Raw genomic sequence first — 24,342 nt, 5'->3', positions numbered from 1 at the left:
CATGTGGCAGGGACTTGGCTTAGTTCCCCTCTTGCTGTTATAATGAATGACCACAAACTTGGTGGCTTTAAAACAACACAAATGTAGCCCTGGCTGGTGTGGCTTAGTGGACTGAGTGTGGGCTGTGAACCAAAAGGTCACCAGTTCAACTCCCAGCCAGGGCACATACGTGCCTGGGTTGCAGGCCAGGTCCCCAGTGGGGGGCCATGTGAGAGGCAACCACACAATGATGTTTCTCTCCCTCTCTTCCTCCCTCCCTTCCCCTCTCTCTAAAAATAAAATAAATGAATAAAATCTTTTAAAAAATAAACATAGGTCAGAAGGTCAGAGTGAGGTCAGAAGGCCTAAGGCAGCCTCTGGGGAGGGAAGGATCTGTTTCCTTGCCTTTGCAGATGCTGGAGGGCCACCTGCCCCCCCCCAAGGTCAGTCTCCCTCTGCAAGGGGGCCCCCGTTTCTGCCCTCTGGGTTCCTGTCGGAGGCTGACTCACCGCTCTCCTCTTACAGTGGTCCCATGGCCCTGTGCTTACCTGGGGCCGTTCAGGTCCTCTGCACATTCTGTTTAATTTGCCCTTTTCAAATGGAAGGTCACATATTCACAGGTTTTGGGAATTAGAAAGTGGACATCTTTTGGGGGGGACTGGGGGCATTATTCTGTCTTAAATATTTATTGAATGGATGCTAAATGAACGGGTGGGTCCCTTTCCAAGTGGAGTGCTGAGTGCTGAATTCTAGGCCTGGCGCAGCCAGTCCCAGGCCCTGAGACCCTGGGCAAGTCCCCTCTTTCTCTTCAGTACCCTCCTTCACTCAGTGTCTCCTGAGCACCCAACCTGTACTCCACTCTTGGTAGACACCGGGAATGCCGAGACTCCGGAAAGGAGACCCCTGCCTTCCCAGAGCTGGGAGGCCAGTTTCTGGGGAGGGGCCCAAGAGTGGGGAAACCGGACAGTCTTCCCAGGTCCCCAGTCCAGGTCACCCCGGAGACCTCTCAAGCCCCGAGGGGGCGGGCCTCCCTGGGAGGTGACATTTCACGTGGCCATGGACACGCGAGTGGGAGTTTATGAGGTAGAGAAGTGGAAAGGGCATTCACGGCCTGGGACAGGCCGCAGACCTCTTAGAGGAACTGTGAGCCATGTGGCGGGAGACCGTGGGGGCGGAAGCATGTCTGGGAAGGGGGCCTTGAAGGACACGGGCAGGAGCTTTGCCACTGCCCTCAGGTCAGGGGACCGCAGCAGGGTTTGGAAGCACGAGAGACACATGTGTCGCTCTGAACCTGGGCTGCGCACGCGCTCTGGCCGCTGCCACACAGACAGAGGCCGAGGGACCCACATCCGAGCCTGAGACAGAGGTGGCCTGGGCTGGGCAGGGACGATGGGGGTGGAGGGAAGAAGCCAGACCTGAGGGACAGGTAGCACATAGAGTCCGCAGGACATGGTGGGAGACTGAGAAGGGGCCGGTGAGGAAGAGCTCAGAGGCAGCTGGAGAAGGAGACAGGGAAGATAGAAATGCGGGTGCAAACTCCTCGAAACTGTTGAGTGGACCGTGAACCGGCCTGAGTCGGGACTTTGCGAGAAGCCACGGAAGAGGCTGGTGATGAGGTAGAGAAAGCAAATCAGTGTGTGCGTAGGCCTGTCCCAGGGACCAGAGATCAACCACGACCGCCAAGGGTAGCAGACAGGTCTTCGTTCCAGCTGAGGGTTCGGGGGGCTGTTTAGTGCCTGTCCTCATTCTCTCCTGACTTACTGACAGATGCCAAGGTGACCAGGCAGGGCTCTGAAACCATCGTCTCCATTCCCAGAGACACCCAGTGGCACGGACACTTCTGAGCAGGTCTTAGGAGCGAAGGCCTCCAAGAGGCCCAGCTCAAGGGGGATTTTGCGAGTCCCTGGAGGTTCAGAGGGGAGGAGGGTCAGGGTCCCCTCTGATGGTTGCAGCCACAGAAAATTTCCTCCAACATGGAGGAAGCGGGAGTTCTCCTTTCATAATGCGAGTGTCAGAATTTGCTCACCAATGACTAAGAGTGTTCAAGGCTTGTGGGTGTAGCAACGCTTAAATATCAGACCTTGGGGTCTTCCGGCCATCGTAGACACCTGGCCTGGGACACAGAGGACAGGAGCATGGCCAGCCTACAGACCGCGCTCCTGGCTGTCCTGATCCTTCTGGCTATGGCGCTTCAAGCAACTGAGGCGGGTGAGGCTGGGCAGAGGGCGGGCTTCCTGCGTAAACCAGGGTCGCACCCTGGGGCATGCTTCTCATGGAGTGGGAAGCATGCTGGAGCGAGAGCAGATACCCCAGTGTGCCTCTGCCTCTTGAGCCAGTCTCTTTGCTTCTCTGGGCCTCTGCGTACACATCTGTTAAATGGGTAGTTTTGAAGGCTTAAGTCTAGGGTCTGTCTCAGCTGGTTGGGGGTTGTGGCAGGCATGGCCTAGGGTCCTCAACTCCAGAGAACTGGAGTGCAGGGCCCTTGGGGTGCGGAGAAGCACTGGCAGCTGGAACGGGGGACAGGAGCTGAGACAAGGGATACGCCTTTGCTGACCCCGCCCTGCCACCACCCCAGTTTGCTCCAGAGCAGGCCCTCAAGGCTGGGGTCCTCATTCGTCTTTTCCATGACAACGTAAATGCTCCGGCCCTGGATCGGGTGGGGGAAGGAGAGCTGGAGTGGGGGTCGGGCAGCTGAGAGAAACAATTGCTCGGAGATTTGGGCTCCTGAGTGTTTTCCTTGCACTGAAAGCCCCACAGAGGCCGTGCTATTATTACCCCCTTGGTCAGAGAAAGAAATTGGGCCTTCCCTCAAGTGGCCTGGTGGGACTCGAACACCAGTCCTTGTGACTGGGCTCTGCCTCAGCCCTGGCTCTCCAGAGTCGTGCTGTGTGACTCTGGGTAAGTCCTCCCCCTCCCTGGACTTTAGCCTCACCATTTGCTCCATGAAGGGGGTTCAAGTGGATGGAGCTGAAGCAGACTTCTGAAGCACTTGGGATCCCGTCGGCCTGCCCATCTGATTCGGCAAGGCCGGGGCTGGGCTCTGAGCATTTCTCAGCAGCTCCTAGGTGATGCTGATGGTGCCGGTGTGTGGCCTCATTGCAGAGCAAAGTTCTAGGGCTTCTCCCTGTTCAGCATCTCTGGGGCCCATCTGGAAGCGTAGGGCATCACGGATGCCCAGTTTTTCTGAATGTCTCACCTTTGACCAGAATGATCCAGAGTAATGACATTGGGCTCTTAGTGGCTTCTCAGGGGCCCAAACCCTCTGACACCAACCTTCCACAGAAAAAGCTGTGTCGAGGGTGGGGTTCTGTGCCCAGCCTCTGAGCACCTCTCTTCCCCAGGCCCTTATGGAGCCAACGTGGAGGACAGCATCTGCTGCCGGGACCACATCCGTCACCCCGTGCCCCTGCGGTTGGTGAAGGGTTATTACCAGACTTCACACTCCTGCCGGAGGCCTGGCGTGGTGTAAGTGGGGCGCTGGGGAGGCAGGGCCTCGGAGAGCCTGCCGGGTGTGGGCCCAGGTGCAGGTGGGTGGGGAAGGCACTGGAAGCGCTTGCCTGCAGCAGCTGGCACAGCCCAGGCTGGAGTGTACTGAGAAAGAAGGGCATGTGATCCTTCGAGAAATGTTATGGGTGCCTATTCTGTGCAGGCAGCCTGCCAAGTTCTGAGGATGCTGAGCAAAATGAACAGATACACCCCTGTGGGGATGGTGGTGTAGGCAGTCTAGAGCCACAGGGCATGGGCGCAGAGCCTGTGACAAAGATGCGCCTATCAGAAACATCTTGGGTCCTCCCCAAGGTCCTGGGAGTTGCCCGAGGTAGCCGTCGTCCTTTCCAGAAGAAGAGTATTAAGGGCTCACACATACAGAGTATTCGATCTGGGCCAGGCACTGTTCTGGGGTCACTGCACCAAGCCCCCTGACCCTCACGATGACCCTGCAGGAGGCTCAGTTGCTCCCATTTCATAGGTGGAGAAATAGGTTCAGGGAGGGGAAGTGACGCGCCCAGCGTGGCCCAGGCTGGAACCGGGGCCCCTTCTTTCCCTCAGCTTCTTTGCTTCCCTCTCCCCCATCGCCTGTCCGCTCGGGGCAGCCTCGCCAGCTGCCACTCTGGCTTCTCCCAGCCTGCTGCCAAGCCACACACTGGGGTGGGGGGAGTGGGGCTTGGGGACTCATGACATCTCGCGACATCTTTGGGGCTCTGTCATCGTCTCCTCCTCGCCCTCCTCACTCATCTTCATCCCTCAGAGGGGTCTGCCGGTGAATACCAAAGAAGGCTGAAGCAGGAAGCCCTCCCAGGGCTCTTGTCACTTCAACTCTGAGCCTCACCTACCCCATCATGATCCCCAAATGAGCACCTTTATTTATTTTCATTTATCAGATGTATCAAGAGTGCTTGCTAAGTGCCAGGCACTGTTATAAACCCTTTATAAATCGTAACTCATTTAATACTTAAAACAATCTTATGTAGCAGGCACGGTTGCGACCCCCTTTTTACAGGTAAGAACTGGGCACAGAGAGGTTATGCGGCCCCTCGAGCATCACGGGGCGCAGGAATCATAGGTGGAGAGCGCGGTGCCCGGCAGGTGCTCGGTGCTCCATAAACACGGCACACATGTGATTACCAGGCTCGGAGCTGGAAGGGATTCTAGAAAGAACGTGTCTTGACAAATGGGGAGATCGGGGGCTGAGCCTTGCCCACTGTCATACAGCAGACAGGGCAGGCTGCCCACAAGGCCAAGGTCAATGCTGCACACTTCTTTTTCTTTCTGTTCATTGGTGGTCTATGCAGTGGGGCCGGTCAGGGAAGTAAGGGCAGCTAGAAGCTCCTGGCCCCAGGACAGGCTCTTTCTTGAACAGCAGGAAGGGAGCCCCAGGCTGGAAGATGTCCTACCAACAAGGGTGGGGGCAGAGTGCCCCAAGGGGCCCAGCGTGGCGTTTGCCACAGTTTGGGTGAGGTCGGGAGCCTTTACCCACAATTGCTGTGTGATATTGGGCTAGTGTGCACCCCTCTGTGCTTTGGGCCTCTCGGGGAGGCCCGCGTGGGGACACTCTGCAAGGACACTGGCCCCTGAGAGTCCAGTTCACAGCGAGCACAGTGGCTTTGCCACTTCTTCGCCAGCTCTGGCACTCAGGCAAGTGGCTTTGCCTCGCATCCCTCGGCTATGAAACGGAGAAAATAATCAGACCCCATAGGATTGCTGTGAGGATTCATTAAGAGAACTAATGTCCAGGGTTCAGGCCAGCTCCTGGCACAATTACATAGTACATCCTGCTCTCTCTGCACTCCAGCGTATATCAACACATCAAATGTCATCAGAACCCTGTGAGTCTGGACCATGATTCTCACCCCCACTTTACATATGTGGAAAGGGAGACTCAGAGAAGTCAAAGGACCTGCTAACAAGTGTCAGGGCTAAGATTTTAACCCAGATAAGCTGACTCCAAAGTCCATGCTCTTGGCCACTACCCAATACTCTCTCCTCAAGGCCACGTCAGCAACGGTCATGAGACTCTGGCGCCACTTTGCTCCCTGGACGGACCTGGCACTCAAGGCTGATGGGCTAAGGTGTGGGAAGTTCTCTTGCCCATCTCCCCCTCTCCTCCCTAAGAAATATGTTTGCATACAGCAGGTGGCTCATAAATGCTAAGCCACTGTATAGAGAAGGCATCTGTACATACAGTAGGTGACTCATACAGGCCAAGCTTTCTGGGCAGGATGTGGCAGCCTCCCTGCATGCTACTGCTGTCTCATGGCGGCCCCCACGTCTCCTCCTTCCAGCCTGCTAACCACCAAGGGCCGGCAGATCTGCGCCCATCCCGAATCGCACTGGGTGAAGAGGATTCTCCAGAGGCTGGTCTTTTGAGGAAGGGTCCTGCCCTGATGACTGTGGCCTTGGCTCCTCCAGAAAGGCTCCTGGATCCCTACCTTCCTGCCATTACAGCTGCTCCCTGGCCAAAGACTCTGCGCTCCCTGATCTCCAGCCCTGCAGCTGTCATCCTCCATGCCACAGCTGTCACTCTCTTCTCCCCTCTTCCTCCTCTAACATCCTCTGTCCTCCTGTAGCCAGAGGGTCCACAGCTCTGGTCAGTCACTCCCCTGCTCCAAGCCCTTCCATGGCTCCCCATTGCCCGAGGCTTGGGTCAGAGCTTCTGAGCCTGGCTCCCCTGCCTCCTGACCCAGTCCCATCGCAGTCTCCAGCCCCGCCTCATTTCCCAGCATGCACATCGAACTCCAGCTCCCTGTCCTCCAAACCCTTGCCGTAGTACATTTCTATGTCTGGGTCCTCACCTGTGTGTTCCTGACACCCACAGTGCCTCCCCAACACCAGCACGTGTCTGACCACCAGCCCTCCAAGGCATTGCTCAGCCTAAGCAGCCAGTAATCGAAGTTTACTTTTATTATATTTTCCTTTTAAGCTTACGGTTGGCAGAGTCAATGTCTGTCACTCTCGGCCAAACAGTCCTAAGAGACACACTATTTCTAAGTAATTGAGTTTGGGTTTGTAGACTTCCTCTGACCCTCTGCCCCTTCTTAAGAGCCCTGATTACAGTTTGCCCAGAACTTCTGGGGTGTGGGAGCTTGTCTTCCAACCTCTCTGGCTGGACCAAGATCCACACCTGAGCCGCTTCTGTCTCCTGGCCTCTAGGACAGAGCTCAGGGCCTGGCGCAGAATCTGGGATCGGCGAGTGGCCGCAGACAGAACCCATAAAAGCAATGTCCCTCTCCCACCCCTAAAAGCCCTCACACATCAATACTGAGACTCCAGGCCATCCAGGCAGGAGCCAGCTGGGTCAATGGTGGAGCCTCTGCCTTGCTCACCTTCACCTCTCCCCCATTTTACTGCGTGTTGGGTCTCTTCACGCTCCTTGCTTCCCTCGGGTTTTTACTGCTCCTGTAACCTCCCAAACCCAGGCCTGACCTTTTCAGAGTTCCCCACTTTCCCTTTCTCTACATAGCTGATAACTAAATTCATGCTATGGTGTGAATGACTACCCTTGGCTTGGTATTACAAACTCTAGTTATATTTGTATATGAGAAGGCAGAAAATGCTTAAGAGGCATAGAAGGCCATATGGATGGTTGGGAGAATTTCAGGAACCGTGTGGGAAAGGGACAAGGCAGAGCTTTCCTGGCCCCGGGAGAAGTGCACAGGGTATAGTTAAGTGAAAAAGCCTTGGGTGGAGGTCACTCTCAGGTGGCTGGGGCCAGGCTAAGGCCTGGGACTTGAGACTTAATTGTTCCTCCATAGGATCAGTAGGTTCCCCAGGTAAAAGGAAATAAGCTTTACACGTCCTGGTTCCTTTCCAAGGGAACCTGGTACCACTCAGTGGGGTGGCTGTCACTCTGTGACCCCGAGGGGACCATCTCCCCTCCCCGAGCCTCACCTATGAACGAGAACACCCGTTTTGCAGAGCCGCTGGGGGCTCAGGTCCAAGACGCAGACAGTGGCTTTGGCAGCCCTGAAACTCAGAGTCTTCCAGGGCCGGTGTCCCCCCTGCAGTCCCGCCCATCTGCCCACCACGGGCACCGGAAGTGCAAGCCTGCATGCTGCCCCTCCACAGAGCCCACAAATGTCCTGGGATTCCCCCTCCCTTCCTGTCCTGCCCCTGGCCCTCAGACCTTTTAGAAATAAATCCTCAACAATGGTGTCTGCTTGTTCCTTGCCATTTGCTGTCCCTGGGAGGAGGGGTAGGAGGCACCTGGTGGAAAGCCCTTGACATTGACACGTGAGCTGGCTTGCCTAGGGGAAGTCACTGTAGGAGGGGGTGGGGAGCCAGGACCAGACAGACCTGGGAAGTAGCTGCTCAGGTGCCAAGAAGGAAGCCTACACAGTGGTCCGCCAGGCCTGGCCCACCCTGGGACCACCGGTCAGGAGGGTCTGATGAAGCCCTCCACTCAGTCCCCAGGGCTGGAGCTCTAGGGGCACATTCCTTCATTCAGTCAGTCACTCAACAATCCAGCCCCAACCTTCCCCCTTCGAGTGTAGACTCAAAGGAAGAAGAGTTGTGTTAGTCAGGAAAATCTCCTTTATGCAACAAACCTCAAAATCTCAGTGGCTCAACCCCACAGAAGTTTTCTTCTCCTGTGAAGTTGAAGAAGGCATTCCTGGTCCAAGGGCAACCTTCCCCATGGTCATTCAGGGACCCGGGCTCCCAGAGGACCTGGACTTCTTCCCACCCTTCAGCCAATGGGGTCAGGGAACATAGCCTATTGGTGGGGGCGCAGGAAGAGGGGCTCATCACTTCGGCCCACGTGCCATTGGCAAAACTCAGTCACATGGCCACCCTGACCTCAAGGGATGCTGGGAAGTACAGTCAAGCCATGTGTCCAGAAAGTAAAGGGAGTTGGTTTGGGGAGCACCTAGTTCATCTGGTGCTGAGCTCCCCGGGGTCTTCAAACAGGCCTGCTCTCCTGGGGTTTGTGGACACAGCTCCCTCTGCCAAAACAGCAGAGAGGGCTTCTCCTCCCTCAGGGCAGGGAGAAGCATCAAGAAAGGCACATGTCACGGTTTTGGGCAGACTAGAAACGCTCGCTGGCTGGTGTCCAAACAACTTGCTCATCCCTCTGACCCTCAGTTTCTACCCCTGTGAGTGGGGAGCATAGAAGCAGATGCCAGGGCTTGTGGCCATGAGAATCCAAGGCACAAAGAAGATAGAGCCCAGTAACAACACGGGCAAAGACGTGAGTAGACATTTCTTCAAAGAAGATGTGCACACGGTCAATAAACACAGGAAAAGATATGCTCAGCATCAGTAATCACAAGGGAAATGCTAATCAAAACTCCAGTGAGATGCCACCTCACACCCATGAGGATGGGCATTACATCCATATTTAAAACAAGATTGGTGTGGAGAAATCGGAACCCTCGTGATTGGTGGTGGGAATGGAAAATGCCGCCGTTGCCGTGGAAAGCAGCGTGCGGGTTCTGTTAACATAGAATTACCACCTGATCCAGTAATTCCACCTCCAGGAATATACACAAAAGAATTGAAAGCAGGGACTCAAACATCTATTTGCACACCCGTGTTTAATGCAGCATCCCCACAATAGCCGAACGGTGGAAACAACCCAAGCGTCCATCGACAGCTGAGTGAATAAGCAAGATGGGATCTACAGGATAGTGTTCGACCTTAACGAGGAAGGACGTCCAGACACCTGCGACAACATGGGTGAGGCTTCGAAGATGCTGTGATGAGTGAAATGAGCCGGTCACGAAAGGACCGATACTGTGCGATTCTTAGAGGCGTCAGACCTGCAGAGACAAAAAGTGGAGTGGTGGTTTCCGGGGCTGGAGGAGGAGAAATCCAGAGTTATTCAATGGGTCCAGACTTTCGGTTTTGCAAAATCGAGAAGTTCCAGAGGTGGACGGGATGCTGGCTTCACCACAGTGCGCTCTGCAGTCTTAGAGATGGTTGGAAGGGTGTTTTATCGCAGTAAAGAGAGGGCATGTGCACAGGAAATACCAAGTGCACAGGGGCAACCCTTCTTATCGGCCACAAGCGGGAGCTGGCCAGAGCTGGGTGGGGCAGCAAGGGGCCCTGGAGATGGCCACCTGACTGGCCAACCTGTGCCCTCCACCACCCTGGGTCCCCACAGGCGTGCCCTGAGCCCCCTGCCCTGCTCCCACAGCCCTGCTGTTCTGCCTCCAGGACCCAGGGAAATCCCTCATGTCCCACAAGACCGGTGCAGGCTGCCTGCTCTCTGGGGCACCCAGGAAGGTGTGAGCAGGGATACCCTTGTCACCCCCATCCCACTGACCCCACTGACCCCACTGACCGACTGCTTCATCACGCCCTTGGCTCTATTTATTCCTCAGCTCCCTTTGCCCCTGAATAGTATCTTCATCCCTTGCTCCAGCTTCCAAGTATCTAACTGCAGCCTCTCTGCTTACTTCTTCCTTGAAGCCAGCATCATCGGATCATTCCTCATCCCCTGCCTAGGTCCAGCGCTTCCCTCCTGGGTTAGGTTTTTCCCTGCGCCTGAAAGGGTCTGGGAAAATCCCGCCCGGCTGGGCACCGCGGGCTAGTTGTGAATCAGGAAGGGGATGCTTCCCCTGCAGAGAGTTCTGTTAGTGGAATGGCCTGTCTGTTGTGTGGCTTGTGATGAGAAATTCCTGCCAAGAATGTAGCCAGGATCTCCCCAAACCCACAGATCTAACTCCCGGGTTATAGGAAATACAGAAGATAGGGGAATAGATCAGATGACATCATAATCGGGGAAGTTCTTGCCAAGAATGTAGCCAGGATCTCATCAAACCCACACATCTAACTCCTGGATTGAAGGAAATACAGAGGGTAGGGAACAAATAAAATGACATCATGCTTAGAGAAAATAAGAATGATCACGGTGTGTGAGACAACAGTCTTGATCCTTTGAAAAGTCAATGCCATGTAAATGCACCCAGGCAGCACGGGTGAGGGGGGATGCAGAATCTGTTGTAGACTAAAAAGAAATAACCATATACTATGGATGAACCTAGATCGGGTCCTGGTTCAAAAACTTAAAGAAGGAAACAGACAGGAGGGAGAGAGGAAGGAGGAAAAAGAGGAAAGAGAAAGGGAGAAGAAACTATAAAATGCGTTTTGGGGACCATTAGAGAAATCTGATATGCACTGAGTATTACCTGTAGGAGTTATTATTCATTTTAGGTGGGATAACAGCACTATATTACTAAAAGGCAGTATCTTTACGCTATGGAGATGCATGCTGCTGTATTTCAGGGCAAGACATCAAGCATCCATAGTTGGATGGACCAAAAAAAAAAAAAAGATGAATAAGGAAAAATGCTCGTCATTGCATGGAGGTGGTAGAGATATGAACATTCTTTGTCCCACTTCTTTACTGTTTAAAAATTTTCTCAATGACAATATGAAAGAAACAAACCAATCCTCTGCCCATCTTCTATCTGAGCCGTCACCTCTCACTCCGCCTTCTTTGATGCTCAGATAAGAATGAAGTCCTCTCCCCTCCCCCAGGACCCGCACTTTCTTTGTCCTGCTGAGTTGGGGCTCCTTGGGGCAAGGACTTGTCTTATGGACTTGCCTTTGGGTCCCCCGTCCCACCAGAGTGCCAGGCACACGCCAGGGCTCAGTGACAGACATGAGTCACTTGTGCAGGCCAGGCAGTGAAAGTCTTAGTTAATACTCCCCTGGTGACTGACTGATGACGTGGCTATAGCCTCCCATTTTACAGATAGGGAAGCTGAGGGCCAAGAGGTTAAGTCACTTGCCCAAGGGGGATACCCTTCGTACGTGGTGGAGTCAGGTTTGGTACCAGGTCTGGCTGACCCGAAAGCCAGGGTACTGTGTCGGCATTGAATCTGAACACAGTTAGTCTTTAATGCCCTGATAAGGTCAGTGGGGTGACCATTCCAATATTGTGGGAGGGAAATTTGGAGCAGAAGAGGGCAGAGGACCTCCCCAAGGGCTGAGCAAAGAAGAGCAGTGCCATTCTTGGTGTTTTGGCAGCTGTTTCCTGCTGGGCCCTTACAGACACTAAACTCAATTTTCATAGCAGTCTTCGAAGTAGGGGTGGAGGGGAAGGTGGGATAGCCTGGTGGTCGTGAGCTCAGACCCCAGAGCTAAGTGCCTGGGGCAGGTCCAGGCTCCCCTGCTTCCTGACTGGAGATTCTCAGAAAATTCCTTGACTTCTGCATGCCTCAGTTTCCCCACCCATTAAATGGGCCACGACAGTGATATTTGGCTTATACCCTGGGTTTGTGACCATGATTAGGCAATTTAATCATGCAAAGCACTTAAAACAGTGGACATTGGCCCGTGCAGGGGTGGGTGGTCTTTCCTGCCAAGCAGGGTCCAGCCTTGGAGCCCCACACCCCAGGCAGCCCTACTGTGCTTGTGAGAGCGGTCCCCTGGCCGTGGGAGCTAGATCTATAGCCTGGGACTGTGACTCACAGACAAACTGGTTTTCCTGTGGCTGGCAGCCCAGAGACACAGTTAGATTGAGCGGCTTCTACCTACGCCGCCAGGCTGGGCCCCCGCCTTCCGGGAAGATACTAATAAATCGACATCATTGCCACCAACACCTGCAGCAATCCACACAGGCCTGTTGGGAGCTGCCGGCTGTTCGGGTCTGGCCCTGTTGTCCTGGCCAATCAGAGCTGTGAAGTCCCCTCCTCGGTGGGCTGACCCAACTCCCCACCTTGTACAGGAGGAAAACGGGACCCCCTGAGACAGGCCGGACGCATTGCGGGTGGAAGATAAACACGGAGCGACCTGGGTGAGGTTGCCAGCGGTGTTGTTCACAGAGGCCAGAGCCGGAGATGGGAGTTGGTGGAAAGGGGGAAGGCCAGTCAGGTGGGGGTGCTGGAGGCCGGGACACGGGGCCCCCTTCTGTGTCCTGAGCTGGCCACACCACAGCTCGAGCCACGGCATCTTCCCTGTGGCATTCTTCCAACCCTGATGCTTTCTATGTCCTGGGGTGATTCTGCCCTCTCCCTGGGCCTCAGTTTCCCTATCTGTCCCTATGACATTTACTATACCAAGCCCCTGCTTACTGGGCGCCTGTAGGGGAATATTCTGATGAACAAGTTCCCCCAGGATGAGGCTTCAAGGGGTAAAGGCTGGGGGTCCTTCATGGTGTGGGGGAGATACGGCCAGGCCAGGGGAGAGCTTGTCAGCCCCAGAGCGGCAGGGCGCTGGGCCTCTCGGTGCTCACAGCCAGTATTCTCTGTTCCTGGGCCCCTCTGTCCTTTGTTTATCACCCACTGAGGAGCTGGGGCCCCAGGCCTGACCAAAGGGCATGTGCCATCTCCCAGTATGGAGCTGACTGGGTGGGTGGGAAGAGAGGGGGCTGTTCGAGCCGTAGCAGCCCTGGTCCAGCCTCCCCAGCAGTTTCTGGTTTGAGGAGCCATCGTGAGCAGCCAGCCCAGTAGCCCCCGCCGTGGGCCCTCCCTCCACTGAGCCTTCGGTTCCTTGGCAACATCCAGAGGAATCTCATCCGTGTGTGCTGGCTCTCTGCCTTTCCCCTCCCACCGCCTCCCTGCAGGGGGGCTGGGAGGCGGAGGCGGAGGCGGAGGCTCTGAGCCTGGCTTCTTAAGGACAGAGCGCTGGCAGGTCGGCTGCGGGAAGGCGCAGGGAGCTCGGAAGCCGGCCTGGCCACCTGCCCTGGCCTTACCTGGATCCCCGCCTGGACCCCCATCGCCCTCAGCCATGGCTTCCCCGCTCTCCTGGCTGCTCCGCGTGGCTGCCCTCTGCTCTCTAATTGTGCCGCTGGCTGGTGAGTGGGGCGGACCTGGCATGAGCAGGGTGGGGGAGCCCCCAACCCCACTTCTGCCCCTCAGGCCTGACATCAGGGCAGCAGACCCTTCCTGGGTAAGGCTGAGGTCTGTGGCATCCCCCTCCCTAGGGACGTGCCACAGGCGGATGGGGGGCTGTCGCTCCTGAGGGAAAGATTTGGCCCAATGGGGAAGGTGGCTGCTGCCTAGGGCACAGGGAAGTGGTGAGGGAGGAACAAGGGCGCCAGGTAGGGGAGTGACAGGAAGGCGGGGGCTGGGAGCAGCGGGAGGCAGCCCCTGCTGGGAATCAGGGTGGGACCCAGGTTTAATATGTAACCCGGAGTCCAGGCTCCTGAGTCTCAGCCTGGCCTCAGGCTAGCGCACAGTCGGGACTTCCACCTGCCCTGATTTCAAAGCCACCCAGCAGTAGGGGGCCCAGGACCAGTGGAGATCAAGGTCATTGCGGCTCAGAGTAGGCTCATCACTGCTGCTGTGGTCTGTGGCCCCAATGCCCCTGCCCGTGTCTTCCTCGTGGTGCAGTCATCCCCCTCCAAGCATCGCTTGGAAAACGTGTGCACCTCCAGTCACTTGCTTCGGAGCTTGGGACCTGGAAGGCACTAGCATCCATCCCTCTGGCCGTGACTTAGATGGAGGCCCACGGAGGTTCAGAAACTGGCCGGGGGTGGCAGAGCCGGCAAGTAGAGAAGGAGAGGGTAGGCTGGTTGCAGGAGGGGGCAGGGATGCGTGCTCACCCACTCTGCGGGCCATGGTGGGAACCATCTGAGTCAGCCCCGTCCTCTGGGAGTATCCAGGTTGAAGCTCAGAGAGGGTGGCAGCCCACCCGAGGGTACACGGTGAGCCTGGGAAGATGAGGACCGCTTTCCAGCTCCCAGAACACCACCATGGGGCAGACTGTCTCCCAAGACCCTCTGTGTGGGGACAACCCACTAGTGGGGCAGGGAGCAGGTGGGTGGGGGTGGCGTGGGTGGCAGAAACCTGGCGTTGCTGGCTTCCTGTTTCCTGAGCTTGAAATGCCGAGGCCCAAGGTGTCTGGGGAGAGTGAGCCCTAGAAAAGGGCAGTCAAATGGAGGTGCTTGGCCATGACCCTGAATGGGGTTTTTTGCTGTCTTTGGTCCCAGCTGCTGCACCTTCAGACATTTGGGAAGTGGGAGGAGGAGGAAGATTATTTATACTAAGCCAGGGGTGGCAGTGAGGGGCACCTACACTAGGGGGGAGGGGATCCTGGGGGGACCCTGGATGCTCTGTCTAGCAGCCTCAGGCCTTAGGACCATCAGGTTCCTGTCCTGATCTCGGTCACTGACTTCGCTGGGTGACACTTGCAGTATTTCAACCTTTCTGAGTCTCCGTTTCTCCTCCCGTAAAAATAGGCACTTGGCCAGGCCCACCCTAGAGGTTCTCAGCCGCATTTGACATTTGTGGCTCTCAGAGGCCCCCTGGGAGCCCCTGCAGGACTAGCGCGTGGTCCGCAAGTCAGAGAAGCCCTGAGGGGAGGCTGGGGGCTTCTTGTCTGCTGCTCCGGCTGGTGCAAGGCAGCTACGTCAGTGCCTGCGCTGTGTCTCCTCGGCTTTATGTAACCAACCTGCGGATACAAGTCAGAGCAGGGAATTTTTCTCCCCAGGCACTGACGCATTCGCTCCCACTCGAACCCCGGCAAGGAAGAAAAACCCGGCCTCCCTCTGCTGTAGTCTGCCACCTGCTCAGTGCTGGGGGTGGGGCGGGGGGAAGGCAGGGGAGGACAGACGCAGGGTGTCAGATCCAGGCCCCTGTCGAATTTAAATAAAAACTCCTCTAATTCTCCATTTGTGAGGATCCTCTACGTCACAAAGTGCTTCTGTGTGCATTTTGTTGATTCCTTCCACAAACATTTACTGGGCGCTCAGGATGCGCCAGGCACTGTTCCTGGTTCTGAGACCGGCTCAGCGAGTAACACTGCCCGAGACCCCAGCCCTCAGGGTGTGAGCATCGATAGGGGGCAGACAGACAATACACAAGATACATCAGTCAATAATCTGATCTTTTAGAAAGAAAAAAATGCTGAGATGTTCTTTTAAAGGAAAGGGTGGAGGCAGGGAGAGGTGTTGAAATTTTAAGTGAGGGGTCAGGGACATCTCCCTGAGAAGGGGGCACTGAGGGAGGGGGGAGGGGCCCTACAGATCTCTCCAGGCAGTGGTCCTCAGGGGGGGGCTTTGGCCTCCCAGGGAATATTTGGCAATTTCTGGAGATATTTTGGTTGTTGCAAATGCCCCACCATTTTTGGTTGCGGGGTAGTGCTCAGGCACCCGGAGAGTAGAGAGAGGCCGGGGACGCTGCCAAACGTTTATAGTGCACAGGATGGCCCCCAGGATGAAGAACCGTCTGGTCCAAGGTACCAGGGGTGTTTGCTGTTCAGAAAACCCTGCTCTAAGGGCCGGGTATTTAGAAATCTTTATCTTCACAGTCTTCGGAGAAGTAGGTGTTATCAGAGAAGGGAATCGAGGCTAAGAAAGCCTACGCGACTCACCCCAACCGGCCACCTCACATCCGCTCGAACCCTCTCTCTTGTCACCTGTCTCTAACATCCCCGCCTCTCCCTATCTGTAAGCCTCTTAGTCGTCCTTGAAGCCTTAGAGGCATCTCCTCCAAGAAGCCTCCCTGATCACTTGCGGTTGGAAGTGGTCTCTCTCTCGCATAAACCCCAGCACAGCTGGGCTGTGTTTCAGAACATGGTGCTTCTACCCGGCGTTTGAGGCAGCCTGGGGAAGCCATCTATCTAGGGCCCGGGAGGACAGCCAGATCTGCCACTAAGCAGTTGTGTGGCCTTGGGCATGTCATCTATCCTTTCTGATTCTCAGTTTCTGCCTCTGTAAGATGGGGGTAATAATACTCCCTTTGCAGGGATGTTAAGAATTAAAGAGAGCAGGTGTGCAGGTGTGTGCTGAGCATAGGATTTAACACATAGTAGGGGCTCAAATGAGAAAGGCTCTGGTACTTTGTGTGTTTTAGCTGCCCCCTGAGCTGAGCGCCTCCTGAAGGCAAAGATGGGCCTTGTTAATCCCATTATTCCCACAAGACAGAGGGTAAGTGTTTGTTGGTTAGTTGAGCAAACACAGCTACCTGGTAGCACTTATTGGGATTGAGGTTATTATCTCTCTAAGCCCTGCACCAGCACCGGCGAGAGTTCAGGGTTGAGGACAAGAGAACCGGGGTCTTCGTAGATATTCAGAAATAATTCAAACAAGGTTGGCTGAATGAGGACGCTGGTGGATGAAAGGGAGGATGGGTGGGTAGATGGATGGGTAGGTGGATGGGTGGGTGTGGGGGGATGAGATCGAGGCGTTATTTCATTTAGCGAATATTTATTGAGTCTCCCCCTTGTGCTGGAAAACATTATGATACCCAGACAGACAAGGGAGGGCCTGCCCTCCTGAAACTCGGTGACAAATACTAAGTGACTGGCCAGATGGAGGCAGTATCTCCATCTACAGGAAAGAAAACTCGAGTTCCAAGAAGAAAATCTCCCCTAGGTTAGTTATACGACCTGCCCTGGGCAGGGCCTAGAACAGAGCCTGGCCCAGGGCATTCAGGCACTGTGATAAGAGAGTGGGGACTCGGGGGACAGGCCGATCTGTGGCTCCAGAGGTGGGCAGTGGCCCTCCCCACCCTGGGAGGTTGGGTCCAGAGAACAAATTGGCCTTACCCAGCTTATCCCTCCTGCCCACTGGGCAGGCACCCCCAGGCTCCAGCTCGCCCAGGGGCACCTTTTGGCTGGGGTTTTTCCCGGGAAGACAGCTGCCGGGCCAGTCCAGGGGGCTGCCTCCTGAATCCACTGGACAGGACCCCTGAGGGCTGCCACTGAGTGATTCCGAAGTCCTGCTTGGGGAGAAAGAGGAAATGAGATAGCAAGGGGGACTTTCACATCCTGATCCCTGAAAGAGAAAGGCAGCCCATGCCTCAGGGCCCGGCGGCTGCTGGGAGCTCCCCTCACTGCCGCCCGCCCCCGGGAGCTACTAGTGCACAGGTCCACGCGGTTGCATCTTGCGCATGCGCGGTGCGTGTGTGGGTGGTGTCCAGGGACCAGTGGGTGCCCCTAAGCCCTGCAGAGCCTGATGAGATGCGTTTGCTCTGTCTACCCGCTGGCCGTGGAAGTTCTGGCCTCTGGATTTTTTGCAAAGCCTTCCAGGGTCTTGCTTCAGCTGCACAGGACCTTGACCCAGAACTGAAACTCAGTCTCTTCCTCATTTTTTTACATACCCCTGCCCAGCTTTCACCAAGCAGAGTCAATTTTACTGAAGATTTTAAGGGAGAGGGGGAGGTGGTAATGCAGTGCAAACAACCTCAAGCATTTATATAAAATACATGGGGCCCTGACCCACCTGGCTCCATTGGTGGAGCGGCATCCTGCAAAGCAAAACCTCGCGTGGGTTCCATTTCCCTTCAGGACACAGGCCTGGGTGGTGGGCTGGCCGGCAGTTGGGGCCCGTGTGAGAGGGAACTAAGGGATGCTTCTCTCCCTTTCTCCCTCCCTTCCCCCTCTTCTAAAGAAAATAAGTAAATAGAGTGCCTATCTTAAAAAAAAAAAATCTGAGTTTCCAACTGTTGAGTCAGCCCCATCCTGTGCTGGGGTGGCCAGCCGGCTGAGACCCCGCCCCCGCCTCTGCTCCCACCCCTGCGCCTCCTTCCTGCCCTGCCCCCATCTTGCCCTGAGATCGCCAAATGGCCGATTCACTTAGCTCCTCTCCTCACCTTCTCCCACACTGAACCTGGCTCTTGACAGAACAAAGCATGGTCTACTCAGCAGCGCACGCCCCACCCCCTCGCCCATGGTCCTTAGAAGGCAGTTGTACTTACACCTTTAGAAGACTTTATTATATTACCTGTGCCCTGTGCCTGGTTGTATGTATGCCTGTACGTGTTTGTGGGCAAGGGTGCGCACATACGTGCGTGCCACTGTGTTTGTTGGTGTGCATGTGCGTGTCGCCGGTCGTCCCACGAGATGTGGATGGCACGAGGTCTCAGAGGTAGTGGAAATCCGGGACTATAGACAGCTTGGGAGGGAGGAATGGGATGTGTGTGTTTCCTGCACTGGTACCCGGGATCGGGGAGCAGGCGACTGAATGGAGGAAAGGCAGGGGATGGGGGATGGGCAGCACCACAGACCCACAGGCAGGATGGGAGCCAGGCCTAGCAGGAGGGCCTGTTCTGTCACTTGCCGGCTATGTGGCCTCAGGCAGATCCCTGTCACTCTCGGACTCCTCTCCTCTGTTTACCACAGACTGGCTATAGTGACTGAATTTTTTAAATTAAACACGTCTGATGTCCCAGGCAATAAGAGCTCTATAAGCCAGAATTCACTTCCATGGGTTCTTACGACTACCCTTTGAGGTAGACACCATCATCGTCCTTATTTTACAGGTGGGGAAACTAAGGCACAGAGAAGTTCAGCCAGAGACAAGGGGGAGGGGGGTGTGGCAGGGTGAGAGGCTGAGGTCAAGGACCTGGAAGGCCAGGTGCACAGAGTGTTGGTTCCTGGGGGGGGGGGGGGGCAGGGGTGGCTGGGACACACTGTCACGGGGCTGGGAAGCCTGATGCCCCTGGACAGTCCTGCTGACCAGAGACCTCTGTGGTCTCAGGACAGCACCATGGTGTGAGCAAGTGCAACATCACATGCAAGGACATGACCTCGAAGATCCCTGAGAAACTTCTAGTCAGCTACCAACGCAATCAAGCATCATGCGGCAAACCTGCCATCATGTAGGTACCACCCTCTCAGCCTCCGTGCCCCCATCAGGGCCCTGGGGACGGTCCCAGGCCTCTGCTCAGCCACGTCCACATCCTCCTACCCCCACCCGGACTCCTAGCCAAGGGCTTTGGCCAGTGCCATTCTCCTGGCCTGCTGACCCCCTTGTTGACCTTAATATTGTTCCACATGCAAGGTGGGGAGCTGTTTCCTGCATGGCCTGCGGCCCAGAGCAGCTACCAAGGGGGCCATTTCTCCTGGACCAGAGAGTGCTCTGTGCAGCTCTAGAGCCCCCTGGATTTCGAGAGGAGGTATAGCACGGTGGTCTTGGAGTGCTGGTTACGGCACCGGCAGGCGTGGTGAGAATCCTGCCTTCGCCATTTACAGGCTGGGCGGCCTTGCTCCCATTGCCCACCCCCGTAAGGCAGTTGGTTGGGAGGACGAATGGGGATAATGTAACTGAAGTGCGTGGCAGGGTGCCCAGAAGCTGCTGACAATGACAGGCAGAGATGGTCTTCTCCAGGGGACGAGAAAACAGGATGTCTAGGAGACTTTGGACAGGAGTCCAGCCAAGCCAGCTTCCTCCATGGTCGTGGGACCCCCCAGTCATCTTGGCTGCTTGCTCCTCAGGGGTGCCTCTTAGGTACTGCCAATGGCGCAGCCCTGAGGCCTTTTTCCGGGACTGAACTTTGGGTCCCAAAGCAGCGCTGGCAAGCAATGGCTAGGGAACCTTTGAAGTGGAGGCTCAGCTAAAGGAGGTCATCGCTCACTCCCATCGGTGGGTCCGTTGATTGTGCAGTTGCTTCAAGAGCGGCCAGTGTGCTTCTGCTCGGCTTCTCTGCTCACCCACCAGGCTCGCTTCCCCACGATCCCCCACACATTTGCTTCTGTTTTCTGGGGTAAAGGGAAGTAGGAAGCACCAGGGAGGGATCTCAGCCCTGGGGCCTCACTGGTGCCTTGTGAGACCTACAGGGTCACGTTACCTTCCTGGGCCTTGGTTTTCTCATCTGAAAAATGGGGGTGAGCGTGGTGGCCTCCTCGCAGGAAGAGCAGAAGATTTAAACAGGCAAAATGACTGGCACCGGGCAGCTCCGAGCTGTGGTCTCAGCAAAAAAACAGCCACACACGACTTCAGAGGAAGCTCAAGATTTGGGTGGCACTTGGGGTCCCAACGAGGCCACCACATATGTGGCTGTAGCTCACGAGGTGTCGTTTTAACCCGAAGACACACACACTAGCAGAAAAGGGCCAGCTTGTAACCGAGGGAGAGGAGGAAGACCACATTGTGACACTGAGTCCTCTCCAGAGTGAGGCGGTCCCACCATAGAGCTTGCCAGTCACACACCTGGTGGCAGTAGACGCCTGTGACCTCTCCTCCCAATCAAAAGACTCAGGCCAGAGCCCCTGCCTTAACGGCCAGGACAATATTATTAGCAGTGTTATTATTTCAGCTATTACTGATCTCCTACTCTGAGCCAAGTGCCTTACATACTTTTGGGGGTATTTTTTTTTTCACAATAACACAGAAGCAGGCAACCAACTTTTCCCAGTTTGCCTGGACTTTCCCCAAAAGTTCAGCCTCTCAAGAACCCCCTCAGTCCCAGTTTTTCTGGGACGGTTGGTCACCCTCCCAGAAAGTAGGTGTCTTATCTTCACTTCTCAGGTGAAGACACAGGTGAGCTCTCTGCTAGGAAGCAGTGGGGGCAGGACTTCTGGCCTGGCCTGTTCAGCCTCAGAGCATTCCCGGGAGACCCCTACCGCACGGCCTCTGGGCATCACTGGGTCCCTGTCTTCCTGCCTTATAGCTTGAAGACCAAGAAAAACAGAACGTTCTGTGCTGACCCAGAGGAGGAATGGGTCCGCAAAGCCATGGAGAATCTAGACCGAAGAGCTGCGGCGGCTGTTGAAAACCATGGCGTATTTGAGAAGCGGACCGGGGATGAGCCCACCACCACCCTGGCCTCCGGGGACATGGACAAGTCTGCAGGCTCCGAGCCCAGAGCCACAGGCGAAAGCAGTATCCGGGAGACACAGACGGCCTTGGGGACTTCCCCGGAGCTGCCCACTGGTCTGGGTGGTTCCTTGGGGACCAGGTCGCCCAGCACTTCAAAGGCTCCGGTTGGAGGACCTTCGGCTGAGCTTTTCAGCACCACTGCCGTCACCAGAGCTTGGTGGAGCTCTTCTGCTCACCAACCTGGGTCGGACCTCTGGACTGAGGGAGAGGCCTCTGAAGTCCCCTCCACCCAGGCCACCTCCACCCAGACCTCCTCCACCCAGGCCCCCTCCACCCAGACCCTCCCCACCCAGGCCCCCTCCACCCAGACCCTCCCCACCCAGGCCCCCTCCACCCAGACCCTCCCCACCCAGGTCCCCTCCACCCAGGCCCCCTCCACCCAGGCCCCCAGCACCCAGGCCCCCTCCACACAGTCCCCCACTCTCTCACGCAGGGCTCCAGAGGACAATACTGGGTCTGAAGGCCCATCCATGCAGATCAGCACACAGGACCCCACATCAGAGGGCTCTCTAGGGCCCACAGATGCATCCACGGGTGCCCCATGGGACACTGGCAGCGTGCCCCATGTCTCCACGGTCCTAACCCCCTCCGAAGAGGCCCTCCCCAGGATGCCCGGGACCTCAAGCAGTGGGGGCCTCACGGCCAAGTCCGTCCTCAACCCCCAGGAAGCTACCAGGAGACAGGCAGTGGGGCTGCTGGCCTTCCTGGGCCTCCTCTTCGGCCTGGGGGTGGCCATGTTCGCCTATCAAAGCCTGCAGGGCTGTCCCCGCAACGTGGCAGGGGACATGGTGGAAGGGCTTCGCCATGTCCCCCGGAGCTGTGGCAGTAACTCGTATGTCCTGGTGCCCGTGTGAGCTGCCCACCCGCCTGTGTCGATGCACAACTCAAACAGCTGCCTGGGGTCCCCCACGCCCCCCACCCTCACCCAAGGGCCTGGCCCGAGCTGGGATGACCGGAGCAAGGAGGCCAGACCCTTTGGGTGGGGCTGGGCTGCCCCCAGGTCCTGGGAAGGCCCCGGGGGCCACCTCGACCATCACTAACCTATTAGAAACAGGGTGTGGCCTCTGCAACTCATGCCACTGTCCCCAGGTCAGAAAACTCTCTTCTGCTGCTGATTGGCCAGAGGTCTCCTTTGACACCGTCCCAGCCCCAATGGACAATTATTTATTGAACGCTCAGCCCCTCGGGCCCGGGTCCCCACGTGGGTACCACGGTCATCCCACCTCACGGTGAGCCTCAGACCAGGCCCTCTGCCCACTCCCTCCAACCTCATCATGTCTCTTGGTCCTGCTGCCGTCACCAGTCACCCGGCCACCTGCGGTGCTATCCCCCCTGCCCCTTGTGCAGAGCCCACGCCCCAGCTGGGGACCTTTTTCTCTTGCATGAGGTAGGTGTGCTGTTTGCTGGCACTGTTCCGCATGAAGGCTCTGCCCTCAGTGAGGCGTCCTGGGAAGGGGAGATGAAGTTCCCAGCCGCTTTGGTCATTTCCCCTCCTCGGTCTGCGCTGTGTGCTGAAGGAACATGGGCTCCGAGTGGGAAGCCTGGGGCCCCAGTCCCAGAGCCGCCATCAGCCTGACGAGGCGTCCGTCCCTCTGGCCTCCCGTCTGTGAAAGGAAAGCTGGACAGCGGATATGTGGCGATAACCTGTGCCCCAACTGTTGCCATCCCTACGTGGTCCAGGGACCCCTTTCCCCAGACCCTGGGGACAGCCTCTCAGCTGTCCTCAGCAGAACACCTTAGTCCTTCTCTACCAATGGGCGAAACGGGCACATCCGTGGGCCCTGTCACCGGGAGAGCCCCACGGCCCAGTCCTGCCCTGTTGGAGGTGGTCAGCACTGTGGGCCCCCAGGGTGGGGCACTTGCGGGGCAGAGACCAACTTTTAAGGACCCTTTCTGACTTTGAGAACAGCCCCTCTCTGTGTCCACCAGGCTTACAGGGACACTGACACAGCCCTGGTGACACATGACAGGCTGAAGGAGGCGGGGAGGCCTGCAGGCTCTGGGGAAGGCTGAGGCCCTCCAGAGAAAGGTCCAGAATCCCGCATTTGGTCTTTCTGCCTGAGGCCAGGGTTCCCTGATCCCCTCTCTGGCTCCCAGAAAAAACTGCTCTCCGCACACCGTGTTCTCCCCATGGTGGACAGAGCCAGAAATGTCCCTGACATTTTCTATAGGGTCTGAGCCACTCATGTTTCTTTCTGAAAGGAGCTCTGTCCGTGGAGGAAGGGATGCTGTAGACGTGGGTTCCTTTCAGCTGCTGAGGACTCAGGCGGGCCGACCTGGGTGAGGCTGGAGGCCTGCCGGTCGGCCAGCACCCTGTGGTCGGAGCCGGACCAGCAGGCCTCGCCCTGCAAGGTCCCTGGCGGCAGCTCCCCCCCTCCCTCTGATTATCCCCAAGGGTGACCCTTGCCCTCCACCTGAGAAACCTCCCAGGGGCTGGGCTTCCTCCAGACACAAGTGACACATTCCTTCACAGATGGGTACTCAGAAGAAGCAAAGAAAGGACCGGGCCTCCCCTCACTCCACTGCTGGGCACGGCACCCCTCGTTTAGGCTTGGCTTGAGTTGGGGGGCACTTTGAGGGGGATAGCAGGTCCGAACGCACTTTTTTTTTTGGCTCCTGCCAGCTGGGAGCCTTCAAGGGCTGGGGTCCCTGTGATGGGGCTCCCCTCCTTTGTCAGAAAGCAGCTGGGGCAGCTGGTCCCTTCCAATGACTTTGTCCCCCTCGTGGGACACTGACAAGAACAATTGGGGGAGGGCTTTAGAAGAAGTTGGTTGATCCTTTTGCTTTTCCGACCCTATCACCAATGTCTGTGCCATTTTGTATTTTACTAATAAAATGGAAAAGTCTTGTGAATCAAACTAAGGTGCTTTTTCTAGGAGCCTCAGGAGGGATGGAAGGAACCAGGGAGGGGACAAGACTCCTTGGGTCAGCTCTGGAGACCCCTGTCTTCAGTCCCTGTGGGGCACAGCGGCAGGCGCTTTTACAGTCAGCAGGGGCCGGAGCCCTGGCCTGGCTCTGCTCCACCGGGGCTTCGACCCATGCCCTGCAGGGATCAGAATCCCTCACGAAGCCACCCTCCTGCCACCCTGCCCCATGCTGGCTCACCTTGGTGACCTGGTGGCCCATCACCCTCAGGGATCTGGTGACTCGTGGGAGCCAGCTGAGCCACATTTTCCTCTTTGCCGCTCTGACGTGTCTGGTCCAGATAAAGATGGAAGAGGGATTGCTTTCCGAGAGCCTTGGGCCTTCATAGATGGGACCCAAACACGGACCGGCCGGTGGCCCCTAAGCCCTTGGCGTCCTGGGGTGGTGTCATAAGAGCTGCTATGAACAGTCATGTGGAACGGGAAGTGTGCAAGGTGACGCGGGGTGACTCC

General features: G+C 56.6%; 2 protein-coding genes across 2 annotated transcripts; both read left to right on the top strand.

Moving 5' to 3' along the window:
- The first annotated feature begins 2,093 nt into the window (after window positions 1-2,093).
- Window positions 2,094-6,508, top strand: CCL22 (C-C motif chemokine ligand 22). Its single transcript, XM_037141609.2, has 3 exons — window positions 2,094-2,187; window positions 3,321-3,444; window positions 5,760-6,508. Exons 1-3 carry the CDS (start codon window positions 2,115-2,117, stop codon window positions 5,842-5,844), a joined length of 282 nt encoding a protein of 93 aa, XP_036997504.2. The 5' UTR covers window positions 2,094-2,114; the 3' UTR covers window positions 5,845-6,508.
- Window positions 6,509-13,028: 6,520 nt separating this feature from the next.
- CX3CL1 (C-X3-C motif chemokine ligand 1) lies at window positions 13,029-23,817 on the top strand. The gene is made up of 3 exons (XM_053663282.1): window positions 13,029-13,216; window positions 18,845-18,965; window positions 20,757-23,817. Exons 1-3 carry the CDS (start codon window positions 13,150-13,152, stop codon window positions 21,817-21,819), a joined length of 1,251 nt encoding a protein of 416 aa, XP_053519257.1. The 5' UTR covers window positions 13,029-13,149; the 3' UTR covers window positions 21,820-23,817.
- Window positions 23,818-24,342: the final 525 nt, after the last annotated feature.

This window comes from Artibeus jamaicensis, unplaced genomic scaffold (genome assembly GCF_021234435.1).
Source record: "Artibeus jamaicensis isolate MK-2021 breed Jamaican fruit bat unplaced genomic scaffold, CSHL_Jam_final contig_3152, whole genome shotgun sequence".
In the NCBI taxonomy this organism is placed as follows: domain Eukaryota; kingdom Metazoa; phylum Chordata; class Mammalia; order Chiroptera; family Phyllostomidae; genus Artibeus; species Artibeus jamaicensis.
Note: the sequence above shows the minus strand (reverse complement) of the source record. Positions and strands in the feature narration are given on the sequence as shown.

What these genes read in the sequence shown, in the direction of transcription:
- CCL22 (XM_037141609.2), top strand. Translation starts at nt 2,115, where the DNA reads ATGGCCAGCCTACAGACCGCGCTCCTGGCTGTCCTGATCCTTCTGGCT. An exon ending in GCTTCAAGCAACTGAGGCGG is followed by an intron (nt 2,188 to 3,320) that starts GTGAGGCTGGGC and finishes TCTCTTCCCCAG; the next exon opens with GCCCTTATGGAGCCAACGTG. An exon ending in TGCCGGAGGCCTGGCGTGGT is followed by an intron (nt 3,445 to 5,759) that starts GTAAGTGGGGCG and finishes TCCTCCTTCCAG; the next exon opens with CCTGCTAACCACCAAGGGCC.
- CX3CL1 (XM_053663282.1), top strand. Translation starts at nt 13,150, where the DNA reads ATGGCTTCCCCGCTCTCCTGGCTGCTCCGCGTGGCTGCCCTCTGCTCT. An exon ending in TCTAATTGTGCCGCTGGCTG is followed by an intron (nt 13,217 to 18,844) that starts GTGAGTGGGGCG and finishes CTGTGGTCTCAG; the next exon opens with GACAGCACCATGGTGTGAGC. An exon ending in TGCGGCAAACCTGCCATCAT is followed by an intron (nt 18,966 to 20,756) that starts GTAGGTACCACC and finishes CCTGCCTTATAG; the next exon opens with CTTGAAGACCAAGAAAAACA.